We start from the raw sequence: 15,973 nt of genomic DNA, 5'->3' as shown, positions 1-15,973 counted from the left end.
GGTGTTGTTGTTTAGGTTTGGTGCTGAGCCAGCGCCAAATAATGCAACCCAAACATGGGATGAAATCCGACATTTCATGAAAAGCCTAGGCTTTCCACGTAAAGCCTGGACATTTCAAGAAATGCCGGATTTCACCTGATGCCTGCGACGTATATAAATTATCGGTGCCCATAACATCATGTAGGAAATCCACCGAGTTTAAAACCTCTCTGACAAACACTGCAGGCTGGACATGATTGCAAACTTTTTCTTAGGCTTGGTCAGTTAACTTGACCTGGTGACCTGACCTGACATGACCTGGGGCAAAAAAAAAACACACATTGTCCAAAATTGATGTACAGAAAGCTACTCCAAGCGGCGCGGCGCTACGCGCCGCGGTTTTTTATTCGCACGCGTAAAACGCGACAGGGTGGTAACATATGCCCCCCCCCCCCACTTGGGCGAAGGTTGATGATTATTTCAGGACCATAAATTGAGAGAAGTCGGAAATCAGCAGAGTTGTCTGCACAAAGCCTCTTAGGGCTATGGCCATTTCGCTGGGATGTCATTAGGTATACCTACCTAGGTAGGACGTGTTCCGGCTCCCGAGGCGGCAGGTCACCGAGCTCCTCAAACGGGCAGTCCGGAGGTCATAACATCGCGAAACTGAAAATTTTCGTATTGCCTCGACCAGTTATCTAACACGAGGCTTTGACAGAACTTCGTGTCCACAAACCACAATTGTCGTATTGGACCCACCAAACAGACAAAAGGTAACTGGTAGCGACGTCTAGCGGCGGGTCTATGCACTGTTAGTAGCAGGTCCATCTACTTCGCTGCGCCATAGCCACGGACGAGCTCGACCGTGGCTATGGCGCAGCGAAGTAGATCCTAGGAGACCTAGGATCTACTAGGAGACCTAGGATCTACTAGGAGACCTAGGAGATCCTGTGGGTCTCCTAGGAGACCCACAGGCATCCACAGGGCTTTGGCTGAAAACAGGCAATGACCAATGTGCAAGAGTCATCTCCTTGTGGTGCACTGACAGATATGTAATCTGGCCTGTAAAAGAACTGCGGCAGACGGACATGTAACAAAAGGAAAAAATAAAACTTCTAAACAACAATTTTAACTATTAGGTAGCAAAGATAGGTAATAGGTAGCACCTATTTATTCAAGACGAAGGTCAATCAAATAATTATATCAAATAAAAGACGCACTTCAAGAGCAGTTAAGTCAATTTATTCATTGCAAGGTCAGTGTATCTTTATAAGCAGAAACGGTAACAGAAAGCATAATTCAATCTCACAGCCACCATAAATATACCTTTTTAACTAGAAAAGCACGAAGATGTATGGAAGTGACGATAGACGAGACGTAACAACGCAAACACTGGCATTGCTTAGACTGCAAGGACAGTCCGGGTCACGATGCCCTCAAGCAAAATGCCCTCTAAGTGACAGACGTTTCGCAAATGCGACACATGACACGCACATTGTTCGGTATCGCACCGAGACGGAAGTGGGGAGCAGCGCACGGCGGGGTCACAGCAGTCGGTCACTGGGCCGGCACGGCGGCGGCCGGGGGTCAGCGCAGTCGGTGGCCCTCACAGGCCGGCGGCGGCGGGCTGAGGGTCACAGACTCACAGCCCTCACAGGCCGGCGGCGGCGGCCGGAGGTCTCAGCCCTCACAGGCCCGCGGCGGCGAGGGTCACAGCCCTCACAGGCCGGCGGCGGCGGCCGGCGGAGTGACGGGCACACAGCCGGAGGGGCAGCAGTCGGGGTACGGTGCGTCCGAGTCACCTTCCACCAGCCTCAGGTTCGGGCCGCAGCTGACCTTGCCGCAGCTGTAACAGGACAACGCACCACGATCAGTCCAACCGGCCAGCTCCTCTATTATATAAATTTCTAAAGTAGGGGATCGTCATTAATGTCTGAGCGGCGCATGCTTCTGCCATGTTGGTATTTGGCATTTATCAGACGAAAGCTTACGAGCGAAAAGGGCGCACAACGTTGTGTTTATATAACGCGTAACACGCAACGTCATAGTGTTGATTAGGTATTAGGTAAACAGAAGCCGTTTTCACGACGGCCATCTGGTACACGTTTGGTGCAGCTTAGGCGCAGATTTGGTGCAGATTTGGTCAAATTAGGTTCAGTGTGTTTCTTAACAGTTATGAGTTTGGGCTGCACAGATGCCTATACCTAGGTACATGCCTCATTTTTAACTTACCTATCAGACATTATTTTCGATTAAAACACTGAAATAAATTAATGATACGAAGATATTTATTGTAATTTAGAGATTTGGTGCAAATTTATTCAAACGAAGTGCATTCGCCGGATAGTCCGTCGCGAAAACTGCTTTAGGAGACTACATATCCTACATACCTAGGGCACCAAAACGCAGCTTGCTGTAGGTACTGAACCAAAACACCGAAAACAGTCCACTGAAGAGCGCTAGAATAAGTAACAGTACAACTGCAGTAAATCGTTCACAGCCGCGTCCACAGCTGCCAACATACACCATTTACACCAAATGTTCAACAATTGCAAATACTGACAGGTGCATTGCTGATAAGGCTAAACTGGACAACACATCCGTGTCCTTTTGACCACGGAACATTGGCCACCTATTTGATCCGTTGAAACCGTTTCGTACCCGATATAATTTAGTTGTTTTTCTTCTTAGTTTGGGCTTCTAGCTTTCGAATGATATGTCGATTGCCTCGCTTTTCCAAAATCGAACAAATAGATGCACAGAGTGCCGTCTTGAAAAAGAGTCATAAACGAAAACTTTTATCATGCCACTTGTGCATGATATATGTATATGGCAAATAATGAAAAGTAATGAGTTAAAATTCATTGTTTACTCTCTCTAGATAAGGTTTAATTCAACTCAGAACGTTAGGATAAGTTTATTGAAAACTTCCCAAACATTTATCGACCCCTATCTATTACAAGAAATGGATAAATGTGACAAAAAATGCATACCTCTGGCGCTCAATCATCGTTCCTTTTCCGGAGCAGATTCCCCTGATGCAGCCGGGCTCGGTCCATGTTGAGCCGGAGTCGTAGAATTTATCCTGATCCTTCACATAACACTGGTTCTCGTGGCCTGCCAAGAGAAGCGATCATTCAAGTTGGTAAAAAAATGTTTATCTCATGCCTGAGCATCAGTGCTAGAGTGTTTTTTGAACGTATAGAAAGTAAGTTCGGAAGGAGGAAATCCTAAAACGCGATCAAAATTGTACGAAATGGTTCGTCGATGAGGGGGGATCAGCTGAGCAGCCCCGAGGAGTCGGACGAGCTAGTCGGGTAACCATCTCTGGCACTGATGCCTGATGAGACAAGCCAGCGACGGAGTGCATCAAGAACAGAGTGAGGGCATCTGACTGGCGTAGGCCCAGCACTCAGTGTCAGTGCTGACTGCTGCTGTAGACTATTTGGTCAGGGTTGCGCCTGGGAGAGATGCAAAATTTATTATTATTGCACCAGCATACACACGAGGAGACGTATCGGTTATGCCCTGGAGACGTAACAATCAGCCACCTGCAAACAAAAGCATCGTGTTGCTGTGTACATAAGTGCTGCAACTCACTACATAGCGCAGGCACACACTCATCTAACGTCTGTTTGTGTGTGAGGCCGCCTCTAACAACACTGACATTTCGCGGCTGGTCGGCGGAATTATGCAAATCACGCAGAACCTCACCGGCTTAGTCATTATATACGGTCATTTCGTGAGGAAATCGTATTTGACGGCGTGTAGTGCCATCGGTACCTGGAACCGGCCACAACGGGGGGCCGGCCGGACCGTCGCGTGCAGCAGTCAGCAGGGCAGCCCGTCCGCCAATCCCGACCTCTGAATTTGCGGCGCCTCGTTCCATTAGATGACCGCCAAGGTATAGGTACGCAGCCCTGACTTACAAATAGGTATGTTTAGACCAAATACAGCGGAGTGAAATCTGATACAAGATAGGTGAAGCAAATAAATAATACTAATTTCCGCTGCGTAAGATTTCTGAACTAAGAGCACAATACGGGTCATATAGATAGCCAACATGCAGTTTTCGAAAGAGCGTCAAAATAATGAGCAAAGCACTGCAGTGATGTTCTACATCATCCCAAAGGTCAGGTCACCGGAGGTCATAAAAGGTCGTCTTGCCAATTTCAACAACTTTGACAAAACGGCGCACAACTTGGGATCCGACAGTGTTATCCCGGCAGTTGCTGGGGTATTTCGCCACCCACCGTTTGCTGGGGGAGGGGGGGGGGCCGTTAAACGCCCCCAGCCGATAACTCGAGAACCAATAGGCGCAGCGAAACGCACGAGGCGGTAAACGAAAGAACGCGACGAGACGCTTCAGATGAGTACTTTTAAAGTTGAATTTTGAGGTCACAGGTCGGGTCAAGGTCAGGTCAAACACCTAAAATCGGGCTTTCAGTAGCATGGACTTCAGGACTTCGCAATGGGCGCCTCTCGTCATAAACTCTGTCAAAACGGTGCACAATCCATCATATGGGGCGTTCCACGACAAATCGACAAATAAAAAATTAAATTTGCACCCTCATATTTTATTTTTTGCTTAAAATTGGTCTAATGGGTTGTGATGGGCGGGGAAGCCAGCTGTGGCAAGGATTTTTTTCTTCGAACAACGGTTTCCGAGATATAGCCTCGGGCAATTCCTGGAGTTCGCGCTGCAGCCCTATGCTTGGCGGCCTATAACTCAGAAACTATTGGTGTTTTACGATAAAAACTTTATATGGTTCAACTCACAATCAACCAACGAACATTTTGGCTATCTCGGATTTTCAATTTTTGAAAATTTTGATCACGTGAGCTTTTGTCCTATTTTTCGAAGAATGACCTTGATATTTTCCCCACTGAAAGTTGCAATTTTGTCTGATGACGATTAAAGCCTTATCGATTGTCATTCATATGCGATAATAAAAAAGTGGTTATCGCCCTGCGTTGACCTCAGGTCAGGTCATTTTTATGACCTGTCCATTATTACGAGCGGGAGCGACAGCGAGATCTCGAGAATAAAGCAAGATAGCGACAAGCGGTAAACGGTAAAGGGTACACACGGATAAGGTCTATAATTTTTACTGAGGTCATTTTCAGGTCAGTTCAAAGATGACGTCACAGGAGCTAAAAGGAAGTCAAAATAGCGGCACTAGGTATACATATATATGAAGTTTTTCTCGAATAACTTTCAAGGTATCCCAGCTAGGAACAAACTAATAGCACCATCGTGATCCGCTCGTCGATCCGCATCGAAACATATGTATGTTGACCTCGAAAGGTCGAAAGGTCAAAAGTTGACCTTAGGTCACGTGATCTAAGGTCAACTTTTGACCTTTCGACCTTTCGAGGTCAACATACATATGTTTCGATGCGGATCGACGAGCGGATCACGATGGTGCTATTAGTTTGTTCCTAGCTGGGATACCTTGAAAGTTATTCGAGAAAAACTTCATATATATGTATAGCGCCGCTATTTTGACTTCCTTTTAGCTCCTGTGACGTCATCTTTGACCTGACCTGAAAATGACCTCAGTAAAAATTATAGACCTTATCCGTGTGTACCCTTTACCGTTTACCGCTTGTCGCTATCTTGCTTTATTCTCGAGATCTCGCTGTCGCTCCCGCTCGTAATAATGGACAGATCATAAAAATGACCTGACCTGAGGTCAACGCAGGGCGATAACCACTTTTTTTTTATTATCGCATATGAATGAAATTCGATAAGGCTTTAATCGTCATCAGACAAAATTGCAACTTTAAGTGGGGAAAATATCAAGGTCACTCTTCGAAAAATAGGACAAAAGCTCACGTGATCAAAATTTTCAAAAATTGAAAATCCGAGATAGCCAAAATGTTTGTTGGTTGACTGTGAGTTGAACCATATAAAGTTTTTACCGTAAAAAACCAATAGTTTCTGAGTTATAGGCCGCCAAACATAGGGCTGCAGCGCGAACTCCAGGAATTGCCCGAGGCTATATCTCGGAAACCGTTGTTCGAAGAAAAAAATCCTTGCCACAGCTGGCTTCCCCGCCCATCACAACCCATTAGACCAATTTTAAGCAAAAAATAAAATATGAGGGTGCAGGGCACTTGTCGATTTGTCGTGGAACGCCCCATATAAGGCCTACAAGAGTGTCAGCTCCATGTAGGGGTCAGTAAAGCATAGGTCAGGGTCAAGGTCAGGTCAACCGGGTAGGCACATATCCCCGAAAATCAAAACTGATATTCGCAGCCTGTGACACATGTTTTATGCGTAATTTGGAGCGTAGAACACGATGGTGACATTCATTTTATCATATGTGTACGTGTTTGGCTTAAAAAGTTCAATTTAAGAAATGCATGTATCATGGTCGTGAAGTAGTCACGAGAAATTGCCAAGATTCAGTTCAAGATTTTGGAAAATGCGAAAAGATAATCAATAATCGAAGATAGCCATTTGATTGTTCATGGTATTGGCAGTCTAATGGCGATTACGGCATGTCTGTATGTCTATTCTGTGATTTTATATGATTTTTTGAACATATGCCGTTTTTGGCCGAAAACTCAGAAATCATGACGTCACTAAAACCTCGATATCTCAAAAATTTTCCGACCGATATTTTTTGAAACTTTGTCACAATACACTTCAATCAATTCCCTACAGGTACCCAAAATTTGGCGCGCCTGCGGCGCACCGTTTTTATGCTATGGCCCGGCGAAAAAAGTGGGGGCCGGGGGCGTTTAACGCTCCCCCCCCCCAGCAACTCGCGGGTTATAGCACTGCGGAAAAGTGATAGCTCTGCAAACACTCTTTCCGAATGTTGTTTTCAGATTTGACCTTAGTTCAAGAGGTTGCTGCCTCCAGTCCAGAGGAGAAAACTTTCCCAATCGACGGTTTCGCGGAGAGCGTCTTTATCTTATTCTTTTTTATGCTCAAAACTCGCACGACATTGATGTTCCCGGCGGCCGACAGCACGCTCCTCTTGTCGCGACGCGTAGATTAAACCAAAAAGGTCACCTTGAAAACTGACATAAGGTCAAGCCCATGACCTGACCGAAAAGATCATGCTGTATGTCAGACGTTTCGTATTATTGAGCTGAACACATTTAAGGCTTAGTTCTTCACTTATCAACATCCAAGGTGTACCTAGTCATTAGTCTAGCATGTCTATCAAAACTTAGGTATATTGTCCAAAAACTGCCGAAAACTTTTCATGGCTTGCGATGACCTCCGGGGCAAATATTATATGCTAAGTGCAGATAAAAGTCATTAAATGAAATCCTGAAATCTTCAGTTTGATCTGTTCGCAACTCTGGCAGCGGTGAGACTTGCAAACTGTTTCAGAAATTGGGTTGGTTTCTTAACCCGCGCCCCGTAGGGGGGGGGGGGGCGAAACGCCACATCTCCTTTTCCGTCGATATTTCCTAAAGTACCGCAGATATCGCCACCAAACTTTCAGGACCCCTTCGGTCATTAATTTTACACATTGTTGCCATTTTTTCCTGACGCTACGATAGGTTGGTCACAAACGACGTCAGAATGACGGCTGTCCGTGTCCACTAACCGCTTACAACGACGTCGTGTTTATCCCGTGTCCACTTACCGGGCACAATATCCACCCGCTCCAGGTGGGTGGCTGCCGAGCTGAGGGCCACACAGGCTAACAGTGCGGCCAGCACGCGGAGTGTAGCGGCGGAGGTCATCTGTAACTGCAGGCAGACGGACGGACGGGCAGAAGGACGAACGAGGCACCAATGCCCACGGCCCCCGCTCGCAGCTCCTTTATCCTAAGCACGTCCCTGACGTCACGATGCGGTCTGTGTTCCGCAGAAAAACCGGCTCCCGTCCGCAGCCGGGCGGCTTCTCATCGATCAGACTCGTAATAGCGGCGAATAATGTGTCCGGGCACGAATTCGGAAAGGCCTTCGGTCTACTGTCACAAGTCACAACACAAGGAAGGCGAGGAATGTGATCGGTAGCTCAATTTTTTTCCGTTCCGTTCCGTTTATTGTTCCGTATAGAAATTATATTCTGTTTAGAATATAATTTGGGATCACACATTGAACAATTTATAATTTATGGCACTGTCAAACGGGATTGGTCGGATAAGGATCCACGTGTTAGTTTTGTTAGAATACGGACAGTTAGTGTTAACCCGCGCCCCGCTGCGGGGGGGCAGAATCTGCCCCCCTCCTTTTTTCGCCAATAACTTCTAAACGTGTTAGGCCAGCGACAACAAACTTTCAGTACCTTATCATACATCAATTTGACACGTTCCCTGAAAATTTGAGCGAAATCCGTCGGAAGAGTTTTGAGAAAATGACGTTTAAGTGACGTCATGTTCACCATTTTCGACTCAAAAACAGCAAAATTTCAAACGCCGCTAACATCTTCATTTTTAAAGGAATCAAGACGTAACAAAAAAGTTATACGTAATTCTACGTTGTCTATGAAATGGGTATCTCGTTTTTTTTTGAAAATTTTGGGTTTTGGCCCTTTTTTTAAATAAAAAACTGACTTTTTTGGGAAAATAATTATAAAATCCAAAATTTTTAGTGTATAGAAAAAAACGAAATATATGTCAGAGAAGTGGTCTATGTGCACCTACATACCAATTTTCAGAAGAATCGGTTCAAAAATGTGGGAGTTATTAAAAATTTATGACGTCACGACACACACAATTTTTCAAAAATGATTTTTTTTTTAGAAATTCTAGACCTCGTACGGAAACAAAAATAGCACCATTCGATTCGCCGTGAAAAACTACTTCAGATAGACACCTTTTTAGGCCTTAACAACCAACTTCAATATTTGACCTCACTTGACCTGACCTTGACCCGACCTCGACCTGAAATTCATCCAGAGGTGGTCAATATCACTAATTGAGTGTGCCTATTGATTTCATCAATAAAATGGCCCATAGAACATGTGTCGCACATGCCCTTTTCTATATTTTGTTTTTGGTGACCTGACCTGACCTGACCTTGACCTTTGAATGATGTTGTATGCAACGAATATTGTCCTGGTAGCCTAAGAACACGTTTTGGGCAATCAGTCTCAGTCCATTCTTCGGCAACTACGGTGCAAGGCCGATAATGTAGAAACTTGCATTTTGTACCCTTGACCTCACCTTGACCTGACCTCTGACCTACTTAAGCAAAAAAATGAGCTCTTAACCCGCGCGGGGCTGGGGTCTCCAGCCGAACGCGCGGGGCTGGGGGGGGGGGGTGTAAATTTTACCCCCCCCCCCTGTTATCTCCCGAACTAATGATTCGATTTGGAAAATTCAAACGCCAGTCGAAAGCTCTCATCACGAACAACTAAAAACATGTGCTTAATTTAAAGTTTGAGGTCAAGGTCAAGGTCAGGTCAAGGGTACAAATTGCAAGTTTCTACAGTATCGGCCTTGCACCGTAGTTGCCGAAGAATGGAGTCATGGACTGAGACTGATCGCCCAAAACGTGTTCTTAGGCTACCAAGACAATATTCGTTGCATACAATATCATTCAGAGGTCAAGGTCATGGTCAGGTTAGGTCAGGTCAGGTCACCAAAAAACCAAATATAGAAAAGGGCACGTGCGACACATGTTTTATGGGTCATTTTACTCATAGAATTCAATAGGCACACTCAATAAGTGATATGGACCACCTCTGGATGAATTTCAGGTCGAGGTCAGGTCAAGGTCAGGTCAAGTGAGGTCAAATTTTGAAGTTGGTTGATAAGTCCTAAAAGGTGTCTATCCGATGCAGTTTTTCACGGCGAATCGAATGGTGCTATTTTGGTTTCCGTACGAGGTCTAGAACTTCCAAAAAAGTCATTTTTCAAAAATTTTGTGTGTCGTGACGTCATAAAATTTTGAATAACTCCCACATTTTTGAACCGATTCTTCTAAAATTTGGTATGTAGGCGCACATAGACCACTTCTCTGACATATATTCCGGTTTTTTCGATAGACTCAAAATTTTGGATTTTATAATCATTTTCCCAAAAAAATCAGTTTTTTGAAAAAAATTTAGGCCAAAATCCAAAAGTTTCAAAAAACCGAGATAGCCATTTGATAGACAAACTAAAATTACGTATAACCTTTTTTGTTACGTCTTGATTCCTTTAAAAATGAAGATGTTAGCGGCGTTTGAACTTCTGCCGTTTTTCAGGCGAAAATGGCGAACATGACGTCACTAAAACGTAAATTTCTCCAAAATTTTGCGACGGATTTCGCTCAAATTTTCAGGGAACGTGTCAAATTGATGTAAGAAAAGGTACTGAAAGTTTGGCGGCGCTGCGCGCCGCCGTTTTTGAGATATCGCAAAAATTCGCGAGGGGGGGGGGGTAAAATTTACCCCCCCAGCCCCGCGCGGGTTAAGATCCGCCTTGTTGAGAGCTTTCGATTGCCTTCCCCCCGTCCCCGTCTAAAACTAATCAACCCTACACACTGTTCCTATGTAGAGGGATCAGCAAAAACTCACACGGGAAAATGTGTGCAACACGTTTCTCTGCCTTAAAGGGACTATCCCACCTTTAACATGGGGTTTGAGTTGAGATAGCCAAGTTTGCGGCGAGGTTCAGAAACCACTATCTATCTAGGTTGCAGCCCCCGCGGCCTCTTGGTGTTGAAGAAATTCGTTCCCTTCATTTGAAAATGGGCCTTGCGCAAGGCCCTATCTTCAACATGGAGCGACCGTTAGTGTGATGTCACCTCGTTTAGTCATTCTGATTTAAATGGGTTTGTTCGTTGAAAAATCGCTTAAAACTTGGTCTGAACTTTGTTGTGGTGCCTACAGAGTAAAAAGAATCAGCTTTATGACAGTAATGTGGCCTGGGGAAGCAGGTAATTTTGGGCTGCCTGACGTCACATATTTGAAAGTTTGTGTTTGGAATATGGGAAGCCTAAGATGTTTAATGAAAAATAAATGCCAGAACCGTGTTCCTGGTCATCCAATCTATAAAGTCGGGCACAATTTAACTGGTTTTAACAACATTTTAGAAGGTGGGATAGTTCCTTTAAGCACAGACTCAGTCACTCAGCAAAAAAAAAAAGAAATGTCTCGAGCAAATTATCACAGAAGTTATTTAATTCTACAAGTGCTTTAACCCTCGCCGGCACAGGGGGGGGGGGGGGTTAGCTTTTCGCGAATAACTCGCGTAAAAAGCGGCCGATCGCGACGAAACTTTTAATACCCTCGCATTGATTAACCCGCGCCCCAGTGGCGGTCTCGGCCAACTTCGCCCTAGTGAGGGGGGGCATATGTTACCACCCACCTCTAACTCAAAAACTAAGAGGGCTAGAAAGACGCGGTAAAAAGCAGTCGATAGCTCTCAATACGTACGTTTGAAAGTATTTCAGTCATTTTTCACCTTAGAGCAATATTGGGGTCACCAGAGGTCATCAAAGGTCAAAATTTGCCAATTGTCATTATATTTTTCAGAAAACATGCAGCTATCTCAGGAACTATGGTAGCTAGAAAAATGCATGGAAAAGCAATCGATAGTTTTTGAACTCTTCTTTTGAAAAGGTCATTATCAATATTGTCCTCAGGTCAACGGTTTAGCCTCCAGAGGGCAAAAACTCCAAAAATAGCTATTTTTACGAAAAGTGTTTTTCGACAATAACTTTCGACTACAAAAAGCCACGACATTTCTATTGCCAGAATCGTGTTCCCCTCACCGAGACGCGTCGAATGAACTATAATTTGACCTTGAAAGGTCAACTTAAAAATTTGACCTCAGGTCAAGGTCATGACCTGACCGGAAAAGGTCATGTTGCATATCAGTCGATGCGTCTCAACAAGACAAACACAATGAGACCATCCCCAGCGTTCTATCTCTTTCCAATCGCGAGTTATTGGCAAAAACTGTTTGTAGCCTCAAATGACCTCGGATGACCTTTCTAGAGGCTATCAGCAAAAATGACACCTTGGTCATCACGAGTGGACTAAATCATTGTGATTCTGAAATATTTGGACCGTTCCTATGCGTACACACGGATCTAGAGGCATTTTCATTTTTCTCCATTGACTTGTAATGGAAAGGTCATGCCACTGACCTGACCTTAGGTCACGGATATAAAAAAATCCGAGATATACAAATTGTAGGCTCCCATAACAGCATGCAATCCACCAAGTTTAAAACCTTTCTGACAAACACTGCAGGCTGGACATGATTGCAAACTTTGTTTAAGGGTTGGTCAGTTAACTTGACCTGGTGACCTGACCTGACATGACCTGAGGTAAAAAATTTCACACATTGTCCAAAATTGATGTACCAAAAGCTACCCCAAGCGGCGCGGCGCTACGCGCCGCGGTTTTTTATTCACACGCGAAAAACGCGACAGGGTGGTAACATATGCCCCCCCCCCCACTGGGGCGAAGGTTAATGTTACACCTACCCTAAAAATTTCATGACCCTTTTTGAAAACCATGACCATGACCCTTTCAAATCTTTTCCGAGACCATGCTTGGCCGGAATCGCGATTCGGCGTATGTCGGCTCGCATTAGCCGCGCGTTTGCAAGCTTTTTGTGGTTTCAAACGTTCAAACATGTGATTTGATGTAGCTCCCATACATTAGGGTGGGTGTCAAGGTCACCTGAAGGTCAGGTCAGGTCATTGACCTTTGGTGACCTCGGTTCACTTTTTCGAGTTTTACATGCTTCTAGGCTAGTTTTCTTTTTAGCTGAATTCGAAATTTAGCAACCATTTGAACATTTACGAAGTAGTTTTGGTGCCTTCAAAACATGTTACGAAGCTGTCAGAGGCGGTTGACACGTATTACGAATACCCGTCACGACCCCTACCGGTTGACCTGACCTGACCCGACCTGGTCTAAATGCTTAAAGACATCATCTCTGATCAAAACTAACACGATATTCGTGAACAGCACCCCGGAAAACCCTATAGCAGCCACACTTTACGACTTTCTAACAGGTCCCGATTTTCCCGATTTTCGGGTCATTGACCTGACACGATGACCTAGGACCTTAAAATTGGGTATCATCGGCTTCCTCTCGTGACGGGCAACACGCTCGTTTTTCCGCGAATCTCTAGCTCGATTAGGGGCCAAACGCGAGGGGGGTCGTACCCTTGTGCCGTCGAAGGACGCAAAATGGCCTGTGCCGGCGAGGGTTAAAGGGACCCTCCCACCTTCAAAAATCTTAATGAATTTGAATTGGCATAAAAGTGATGTACCGTGGTTCAGAAAGATAAGAAAATGAACATCTACCAAATTTCACCGAAAAATGTTCACTGGATGAAGATGTTTGTTGTAAAAGAGATTTGGTGAAGATTTGTTCAAATTAGGTACCTATGTGTATTCGCCAGATAGCTCGTCGTGAAATTGTGTATCAGTGGATCCAATCCGTATTGTTGAGCTGAACACATCCAAGGTATTTTCATCGCTCCAACATGTCTTTAGCAAAAGTTAGACGTTGTGAAAAACTGACAGAGACCTTTCACGAACCGATATGACCTCAGGGGCATAAAGAAAGGTCACGACTCACGAGTGCAATTTTCTGATTCAATGTGCCATTTTCACCTGGTGCCCAATGTTTGAGTGCTTAGTGTTCCTCTCGTCGAGACGTGTCGAAAGATCAATAATTTGACCTATACCTGAAAATCATTTTAGAAAGTTGTCCGAAGGTCAAGGTGATGACCTGAGCGGAAAAGGTTGCGTGCCTTGGAGTACTTGACCTGATCTTGGATGTCACCTGCTTACTCAAGATCTTACAATCATGTACCTACCAGTCGCTGACTCGCTCCGTTTAGTAACGGCGCATATACGTTCATTTTTCCGCCAAGTTCTAGCTCAAATAGACACGGCGAGGGTCGCACCAAACCTCGCTCACCGGGCCACACATGACACAAAGTAGAGACTGGACCTATACAATTTACACAACTGTACAAACCATCGACGGTGTTTCGCTGATATATCCACATTACTGCCAGAACGATTCTCGGCATGGGGAGGAAATGGGGCCACCACACACAGCGCCATCCAGTCCCGGACACCACATGACAGCCCCATACGTACACGGGAACTTTAAAAAGACCTAAACGTAAGTATGATGCATGGATGTACCTTCCCAACAATGGTCACTGGGGGATCCATAGCGGATTTGGGTCAAATGCCCCCCGCAGCGCCCGAAATCGACGAAAATTTGCGGTTTTGCGATAAACAACGCAAACTTACCAACTTCTATTGGGAAAAGTGAATTTTCAACGGCACAACAGTGCGTAAGGATTCGAAATCCGATGAGGTTTTTTTTTAATTTGGAGAAGCTTTTTTGGAGGATATGCCCTCCGCAGCGTCCAAGACTGCCTTTCTGGATCCGCCAGTGGCCATGGTTCGTTCTGACGCCCATGCTGCATGGTTGTCAGGGCCTGGCCCAGTGCCGCCGCCCGCGCTGTTTTTATTGCCTCCAATCAACCTTCTATGCAGTGCTAATTGACGTAGTTCCCCTGCATATCGATGCTTTCCACGAGTCGTCATGTTTTGCATATTACCTGTTCACCGAAGACTATCTGAGCCGCCTTCCAATTTTCAAGTTTCCATTGCGTGTAGTCATAGTGTGATTGAAATAAGTTTCTGAGTTGGGTGCTGTGTCCATAAACAATTCTACTGTAACAAAAGCAATAAGCCTCTTTTAACAAGAACCGAAGCAGATGGCCGCTTTCTTCTTGGAAACGGTTATTATTACCGAAAATCGTGGAAAAGACGGAAACCTTTATTAGGCAGCAGCCCCAGCAGCCATTCTGCATGCATGACCGTTTTCGATTGGTGGGGATGGTGGAGGCCCACTGGGAAACAGAGCATCGGCTTTGGTCTCGAGCACCCGGGCCACCATTGCCGGCAGCTGCTGCTTATATAGCTACTGCGGAGGGGGCATACTTTAACCCTCGCCCATGTAGGGGGGGGGGGGGTTTGATGCAACCCCCCTGAGGTTTTTCTTAGCAACACGCCGAACCGTTTCAGATAGCCTGCTCAAATTTTCAGTACCCTTTGGGGCATCCTTTGCGCAACTTTTGGTATTTTTTTTTGTCAAGGTTATGTCAGGTCACGGAGTTATGACGTCATAAAGGGAACAACCTCCGGCCAGATTTACGCTAAATTGGAGATTGCTTCACATTGGTATAAATGCCGACTGACCTGACACACTGATGGATTGTTTTAGAATCACAAATGGCTGATTTGACATTGGCACAATGTCCGTTGACCCTTTGAAGGTTACTAAAGGTCAAGGTAAGGTCAGTGACCTCGGTTGACCTGTAATGACTTCTTGCACTTGTATGCCTTTTCGGGGTATTTTGATGCCCTGAATTCGAATTTGCTATCCATTTCAGGCATCTTCGGTTGTTTCTTGTGGTTCATTTTGGGTCAGGGTCAGGTCAGTGACGTCACACGCCTGACGTGACCCAATGCACAAATGACCTTGCAGACTTCCGATGCTCCCAACGCATCATTTTTAGAGTTATGACATCGAAACACACACCAAACGATGGAGAATTGATCAAGGATCACGATAGTGAAGGTTTCAAGTCGATATCTCTTACCGTTTTGCCGCAATCGGCGCGGAAATAAGAAAAGTTAGTTTTTTTTAGAAAATTTGACCTTTGAACGGTCATACGTAGGTCAAATGTTGACCTAGGACCAAAAATTATACCACCAATCGCGAGATCTCGTTGAGAGCAATCCGTTCGTCTTTTCCGCTAAGCTCTACGACGCTCCATTTTCAAACGCCAGGGGGGGGGGGGTCACACCAACCCCCCCTGCATGGGCGAAGGTGGCAAAACACCGTTTACGGGCGAGGGTTAAAACATATACAGATTAACAATGCTGGTCTCGCCGCCCATGCGGTGCTGCGTGATTCAAATCAGAGTTTTTATTATACGTTACCAAGTGTTTATCATGCATTGCAGGCGATGCCCGGTAAATATCACTTCATGCCCCCCATGGATGCCTCTTACCCTAAATAACAACTATTTACCTATC

At 45.2% G+C, this 15,973-nt stretch overlaps 1 protein-coding gene across 1 annotated transcript; it reads right to left on the bottom strand.

Moving 5' to 3' along the window:
* Window positions 1-1,228: 1,228 nt before the first annotated feature.
* Window positions 1,229-7,740, bottom strand: LOC122389178. The gene is made up of 4 exons (XM_043380942.1): window positions 7,593-7,740; window positions 2,973-3,096; window positions 1,698-1,825; window positions 1,229-1,629 (listed from the first exon to the last, which is right to left on the bottom strand). The coding sequence occupies exons 1-3, from the start codon at window positions 7,690-7,692 to the stop codon at window positions 1,699-1,701; spliced, it is 351 nt and encodes a 116-aa protein (XP_043236877.1). The 5' UTR covers window positions 7,693-7,740; the 3' UTR covers window positions 1,229-1,629; window position 1,698.
* Window positions 7,741-15,973: the final 8,233 nt, after the last annotated feature.

Source organism: Amphibalanus amphitrite, unplaced genomic scaffold (assembly GCF_019059575.1).
Source record: "Amphibalanus amphitrite isolate SeventyFive unplaced genomic scaffold, NRLGWU_Aamphi_draft 000346F_arrow, whole genome shotgun sequence".
NCBI classification, from domain to species: domain Eukaryota; kingdom Metazoa; phylum Arthropoda; class Thecostraca; order Balanomorpha; family Balanidae; genus Amphibalanus; species Amphibalanus amphitrite.
Note: the sequence above shows the minus strand (reverse complement) of the source record. Positions and strands in the feature narration are given on the sequence as shown.

What these genes read in the sequence shown, in the direction of transcription:
- LOC122389178 (XM_043380942.1), bottom strand. Translation starts at nt 7,692, where the DNA reads ATGACCTCCGCCGCTACACTCCGCGTGCTGGCCGCACTGTTAGCCTGT. An exon ending in GCGGGTGGATATTGTGCCCG is followed by an intron (nt 3,097 to 7,592) that starts GTAAGTGGACAC and finishes TTCTCTTGGCAG; the next exon opens with GCCACGAGAACCAGTGTTAT. An exon ending in ACGATGATTGAGCGCCAGAG is followed by an intron (nt 1,826 to 2,972) that starts GTATGCATTTTT and finishes GTCCTGTTACAG; the next exon opens with CTGCGGCAAGGTCAGCTGCG.